This window comes from Myotis lucifugus, unplaced genomic scaffold (genome assembly GCF_000147115.1).
Source record: "Myotis lucifugus unplaced genomic scaffold, Myoluc2.0 scaffold_0, whole genome shotgun sequence".
Taxonomy (NCBI): domain Eukaryota; kingdom Metazoa; phylum Chordata; class Mammalia; order Chiroptera; family Vespertilionidae; genus Myotis; species Myotis lucifugus.
The window spans coordinates 56,325,262-56,332,731 of NW_005871048.1; the positions used below are offsets into that span (position 1 = coordinate 56,325,262).

At 32.3% G+C, this 7,470-nt stretch overlaps 1 protein-coding gene across 1 annotated transcript in view; it reads left to right on the forward strand.

Annotated features, from left to right (window-relative positions):
* Nucleotides 1-466: 466 nt before the first annotated feature.
* Nucleotides 467-7,470, forward strand: part of CDH9 (cadherin 9) — a 53,646-nt gene continuing 46,642 nt past the window's right edge. The window contains 1 exon segment of the mRNA XM_023752601.1: nt 467-694. Within this exon segment, the coding sequence (XP_023608369.1) occupies nt 467-694 (228 nt within the window).

The following is a 7,470-nucleotide window of genomic DNA, read 5'->3' on the forward strand; positions in this document are numbered from 1 at the left end:
AGAGAAGAAACAGCTAGTAAAAAGTAGTAGATTGTTGGCAGAAGACAGTTTTCTGTAAAGTACATAGGTTCATATATATGCATATTTTAATAAATAATACACTTACGGTCTCTATGATCTTTGATGTATTGTAGAGATTATTTTTTTCAAAATATCTATTATTTTAAATTACAAATATATTCACATTTATATGCTGCAATATAATTATATTAAAGTCAGTCATTAACTTCCTGTATAGTTTAATTGTGATATATATGGCTTCCTACTTATCTATATAAGTTTTTAAGGATAGTTCACTGATGTAACATGGAAAATAATATATAAAATTTAAATAACATTTAGAAAAGTTTTACAATTTACAGATCATTTGAAAGTGAGACACAACCTAATAAACCATTTTCTCCCCCTACTCCTCAGGGGAAATAGACGGTACATTGAATTTGATATCCTGCTGAAGCCGCAAATAATGAGGACTTACCATTGCCTACCACTATTCATCTGGACCTATATGTTTTATGCAGTTGATGCTATCCCATTACAAGAAAAAGCTAACAGTGATTTACCAAGCAAAAGGATGATGAGTTTGACAAAAGATGATGGTAAAATGCTACATCGCACCAAGCGTGGCTGGATGTGGAATCAGTTCTTTTTGTTGGAAGAGTACACAGGTACAGATACACAATATGTAGGCAAGGTAAGAATTTTTATATGATAATATAGAGGCTGAAAGTGCTTTATATTTTACAGTGGCTTTTGACATCACTAATGATTATTCAAACAATATTTGACTCATTGCGGTGTGCAAAAGGCATGATATTTCAGTAGAGTACGGTAGGAAATGTGATTTGTTCAGGTAGCTCAATGTAGGTCAGTATTCATAGTATGTCTCAAAATAAAATTAGTTATATGTAGAATTGATTCATTATTAATCAGGTATGTATGATTTTAATTGTATGTGTATGCATCTAAAAGATTAAAAGTTTCTTTGAAATTTAATTTAAAGTCAATGGTAAATAATAACTAGTGTGCTATAGGAGGCAATACAAAGTACAATTATAATAAGCCAAAAATTACTAAATTATGTTGGTCTCTACTAATGAATAATTTATTATAATGAAGAGTAGTATGATATGTATAAGAAAAAAATACTTCTAGATGGTTCTATTTCTTTTTAAAAAAATATTTTTATTGATTTCAGAAAAGAAGGGAGAGGGAGAGAGAGATAGAAACATGAATGATGAGAGATAATTATTGATCGGCTGCCTCCTGCATGCCCCACACTGGGGATCAAGCCCACCACCCAGCATGTGTCCTGACCAGGGGTTGAACCATCACCTCCTGGTTCATAGATGGACACTCAGCCACTGAGCCACTCCCAGTGGGCGCTTCTACTTCTTAATCTCAGTCAAACTGAACAACTTCCTGCCTACAATTCAGACCCACGGGTTTGAGGAAAAAGAAAAAAAAGAAGTAGAAGAAAGAAACTACCTTTAGAAAGCTTTACTAGCATTCTAGTAGCAGGATGATGTTGCTCATTCACCTGAAGTACTTTGTAGATGCTGCAATCAGGAGCAAATGGCAATGGAAAATACTTAACACTTCTTGCATTCCATTTTCAGCAAACATTCATTCAACCTCTCTCCTTTCCGCTGTGTCACAGATTATGTTACATGATCTTTCTGATATCCAAAGTTTTCTATTTATCTATCTTCCCCTTACCAATCTCATTTATGCTGTTTTATAGACCAGCAATTCCTGTGTTCTCTGTGCTTTACCCCTTATTTATGCCCACTCATTTCAAATCATGAAAATAAAAAATAAACAATTATGAATACTAACATCATCCATAGATCCTTATATATTTTCCTTGGTTCTTGGCATATGATACTAGAGGTGATTGCAATGAAATGAGTATTATTTAGTTCACTACAACATCAGTCAAATAAGAAGAGGCCAAAAATATAAACAAAAAGGTACCTAATATCACAAAAGTTATGCCTATTGCTTTTAAATCACAAATACGTTTATCTGTGAAATTTCCAAAATCTTGACCAGATTCTTCTTTTGTGTGTGTGATATTATGTTTTTCCAAATGCAGCCTATTTTATCAAAAGCCTATTACTTTCACTTTCTTTGAAATATCTGTCCTCTGGTTCCATAGGTCATGCGCATTTTGCCCCATACGGTTCACCTGATGACTCTTTTTTATCTCTTATTTCTCTTCAGGTTAGTCATATGGCATCCTACAGCATCCCTCACTTAACATCACTTTTCATTCCATAGTTAATAGCTAACATCGTGATATTTCAAGTTCAACTGACAAATGTTTGTATCTAAGAACTTGAAATTGCTTTATGATTCTTTTTCTCAAGCTGTGTATAAAGGGCACATTCAGTTCATGGGGCCTTATATAAAAGGTTTCATCCTGGGAGATTCACAGATACAGAAGAATAACCACAGATAAAAAGAGATACATGTAATCTTAAGGCAACCAAGGCTCCACTACAAGCATTTATTTTTGCCTGTAAACAAAAATTCTTTCTCATAAAAATTGAGTGTGTATTGACTAATTGACCACTATTACTGCACATACATTTTATTTTTTATTAAAATTATTGAGGTTACATTGATTAAAAGAACCATATAGGTTTCAGACATACATTTCTATGCTACATGATCTGTATATTAGATTCTTTGTCCACCATAGATTCTTACTCAGCCATAAGAAAAGATGAATTACTGATATTTACAACAACATGGATGGATGGACCTTGACAATATTATTCTGAAAATTGAAAACATACATATGCTTTAGATTTTTCTGTACCATTTTGAATTAGTTCTGTAATCTGTCAATGATAGCTACTAACAGTGTGTGTAGTTTTAAGTACTTTTCATAAATTGTTATCACTTCTCTTGAGGAAAAAAAAAACTATTTTTTTTAGCTATGGACAAGGTAAGGTGTTCAGTTTCCTATGCCTATTTATTTTTGGCATGAGTCAAGATAGAAAACCCATATATAGTATTCAGAATTTTTCTCAAATGAAGGTAATCACATCAAATCTGTGTGTCAATTATTTTATAGTATTTATGGAAAACTATGTATATGAAAGAGAGATTTTAATATAAACACCTGTACTACTTTCTGAAAAACACACTTTCTCTGTTTTGCAATAGGATCTTGTCTTATATACGCCATCCCCACCTATCTGCTTCATTATAAAAGTGGGCTTCCAATTATTTTTAGCATTTCTTAAGTTCATAAGGGTTTATAAACTCTCTCCTAACTTGCTCTCCTGGCTTTGACATTATTATTAATTAGTATACAGAGACTAGCTAGACTCTTGCCTCTGAACTTGGTTGAACACATGAGTTGTAATGAGGATGGAACTGCTTGTACAATAACAGATTGTCTTTTTGATCACATTGTTCTGTCTGCTCTGGCTGAACACAAACCCAGTCTTCCCAGATCTATTGCACTGGCAATATCTCATGTGAAATAAAGGCCTACCATATTTACCATGTACTACAAGGACTGGGTAAAAATAGGTAGCTTCTAATGCGAAGAGATTTTCACAAATATTTTCTTAGTTTTACAGAAACTAGGAGTTCCAGAAAATAATGCCTATATTAATTTATAAATGATATAGAATTTTATAAAGTCAGAAAGGTATAATCCTTGAATGTAAAATCTAGGACTTAATTCTGAAATTAAAGGAAGCAGTTTTGAACAAATAAAGTAGTGCTAGAAATATTTTTTTAAATATTTTTATTGAGTTCAGAGAGGAAGGGCGAGGAAGAGAGAGATAGAAACATCAATGATGAGAAAGAATCATTGATTGGCTACCTCTTGCACACCCCCTACTGAGGATGCAGCCCACAACCTGGGCACGTGCCCTGACCAGGAATGGAACTGTCACCTCCTGGTTCATAGTTTGACACTCAACCACTGAGCGACACTGGCTGGGCAGTACTTGCCAGATTTAATAAAATCTACATGTGCACAGACAAACATACAACTTACAAGGTTTAGTCCTGATTACACCATTTAGTAATTATGCAGAAGTTAGAAGTCAATTAAACTTCACATACCTTAGATTCTTGCTAGTTTAAATGAAATTATCATTAAGATTTCTTTAACTCCAAAGTTCAGATATTTTCTAAGAGTGTGAAGAAACCTGTCTGTGGGCAGGAGGATCTAGTAAAAATGTAATAAAAATTTGCATGTGGATAATCCAAACAGGTTGAAAACAAATTTGCTTTCATTGTCTGGATGCGATGGACTGGAAGAACAAGAAAATTAATCACAATGATATTTTCATAAGGAAATACTTTAGAATGTTTCCTTATGTCATTTTAGATGTTTGCAAGACAGGGAAGAAAAATCAGCAATGTTGAAATTAAGAGCAATTTTTGTTTTTCACAATGCCATCTGAAATTTGGTTGCTCACTCTTGACAAAACGATCAGATATTTACCAATTCTGTTTTCTATACCAAGAGAAACCTTTGGTTCTTACAAAGAGGATTATAAAGTCACAGCAACTCCTATGTAGGTTCCCTATAATTTGAATAGACACATGTGATGAATTACTTATGAAAACTAGTAATACAGCTCAAGAGAAGAATTAAAATATATTTGTTTCCTTTTTAGTGAATTTTGGGTAACGCTGGTTAACAAAATTATACAGGTTTCAGGTGCACAATTCCACAATACAAAAAGCATAGTAAAGGCTCCTATTATTCTGTTAGAGAATCTTCATATGCATTTTATTTTTTGGATATTAGATCTAGATCTTGTGGAATCCCTAATGGTCATGGATTAATAATTAATTGGTCATATGCCTATTATTATTGAGAATTAAGCATAATTTAAATATTTTACTATCTGATTCTTAAAAGACATTTATTGTATTAAGAGTAGACATACTTACAGGAGTAGTATTTTTTTAAGGAAAACATTAGTAGTCATAAAATAATTTTGAGATATCAACTTAATTGACTATTATATTTTAATTCAAAGATATGTGTTTAGCACCCATTTTGCTTAGGGCAATCGACATAGTGTTCTAGAACTATCTATAAGTAGTCACTATCTAAATATAAAATATCATTTTGCAGACTTAGCTCTAAAGTTTTAATAGTTTTAATAAAGATATTTCATAGCTTAAATCATCATGAGTGTAATCATAGAATCCTAGAATGGGAGGGGATTTTAACATTTATTGGGCTCTTGATTATAATTAGATACAATTAGTTTAGATGTTAACTAAAACAATGAAAATACAGATACCAACAGCAAAACAGATAGGAGTCTGGTTTATATTATATTGAGAAATCAATCTGTTGAGTAATTAAGCTTTTGCACTTATGTATGTTGACTTATGCCCTAAACATTGATATTTCCCCAAAACATACATAAAATAATGTATTTGGATAGGGAGTTTTCTCTTAGGCTTTAGGATATGGCAGTTTGAAGTATATAAACACAGAAATAAAGTCTCACATTTCCTGAGGATGTTTGATAAATTTTTATAGTATTGCAGTGTTTTTCAGAACCAAAATAAATTACATTTATAAAGGTTTTATAATGTCATTACTTATGGTGCAGTACATGTAGCAGCTGCTTCTGATTTAAAAGCACATTGTATCCCAAAATTCTCTTTATAGGTTGGTTTTTTTTAAAACTAGAAACACATGAGGAAAATATTAAGCATTAACCTAAGTCCTCAGGACAATGCACAAATACTTACTTCACACCGAGTTATTTAAAAGTCAGCTTTTATATTAGAGAGCTATTATTTTATTCTTACTGCCAGTACTGTATTATCACATCACTGCATGCTACACTAGCCTTTTATGTACTTTAATTCTCAAACCATACTACACACTGTTTCTTGAACAATACCAATATCTTGGCCAAAATGGCAATAGAAAAAATCAACAACCACCCTCAAATTTACTTAAATAGAAATCAAAGTATTCATTACCATTGTACATTCCAGCCTGTGTCCCCATAACTATGCAGCCTTAGCTCTAGGCAGAATGAGACTTTCCTCTTCCATATACTTGACCTCTGCTTTCATTATGTTCACAGGCCTTTTTTATAGGAAATAGCTAAGCACCCTTACCATAATTTCATCTCTTCTCCTTGTTTTAAGTCTAATCTCAAATTAATCCTCTTACTTAAAGCCGATCTTATCTCCATTCACCCCAGCTAGAATTCCCCATCAAAGTTATGTCACTTATCAAAATCTGACTTATGTCCAATTTTAATTATTCTGGTCTACTATCTAGATTCTGTGACCTTTGAATCTGTGTTGGGTTTCAGTTCTTCAAAATGTGTGACATCATATATTTACTCAAAATTAACATTCAGCTGCTCTCTTAAGAGAACTTTATTGAGCATTTATAATCTGGGTCCTGAGAAACTGACATTATGAAACACAGGAAGAGCAGATAAACTTTAAAATAAGTATATTCCTTTCTCCTGACACATGTTGCACTACATTCAGTACTTTTCCTGTATTCCCATTATACTCAGTGCCCTGATTGCAACCAAGCCCCTCCCATTTTGTTCTATGCCCTTAAACAGCAGATATTTTAATTTTGCTTTCACTCCAAATATGATATGTCCTTGATACAGATAATTTAAAAGAGGTATCCATGATTAAAAGATAGGATAAAACAAAGTCTGACTGAATATGGAATTGCAACTACTCCCAGAAACATTTATATTTAAAATTTTAGAGAGATTTCCCTGCCCCTCTGAAATATAAATAACTGTTAAACCATTCAAAAATGTAACTGTAGTAGAAAATGTTCATTAGTATGATTACCAAATTATGTTTGATTTTTCTTGATGTCCTATTTCAGTGCTTTTGTACTATTTCAAATACTCCAACATTTTCTTCCTCTATTTCCAAACATATAGAACATCAAGTCCACCCGTACATACTCATCATTACTTTTAAAAAGTCACTTAGGTATCTAATTCCAGTGGCCTTTTTAAAAATTCATGTGTCTCTTTATGTTGTTCATGCATTTCTAGTCATTATATTGACATTTTTGTTTATCTATGTGGTAATATGAAGCTGCCTTAATTATTGAAGCAATATTTAATTTTTTAATCTAGTCATTTAAGTTCCCTAACTGTGTTCCTCTTCTTCAGGATCACTATGGCTTTTGAGGCCTTTTGCATTTTCATAAATGTTTTAAAATTAGCTTTTCAATTTTCACTAGTCTCAGAAACTTTTTCAGATTAAAGAGTTTAACATGATGCCTCTGTAAGAAAAGATGTGATCCTGGATTAAATTCTGAATTTAAGTGGGAAGTTACCATAAAAAATATTATTAGAATAATTGACATATTTAAAAATGGAGTGTTTATTTTAATCTATATATATAAAAGCCAGCAACCAGAACACCAGAAGGACCACAACGACCTGTCACTATGATGCCCACTGTGGCCAG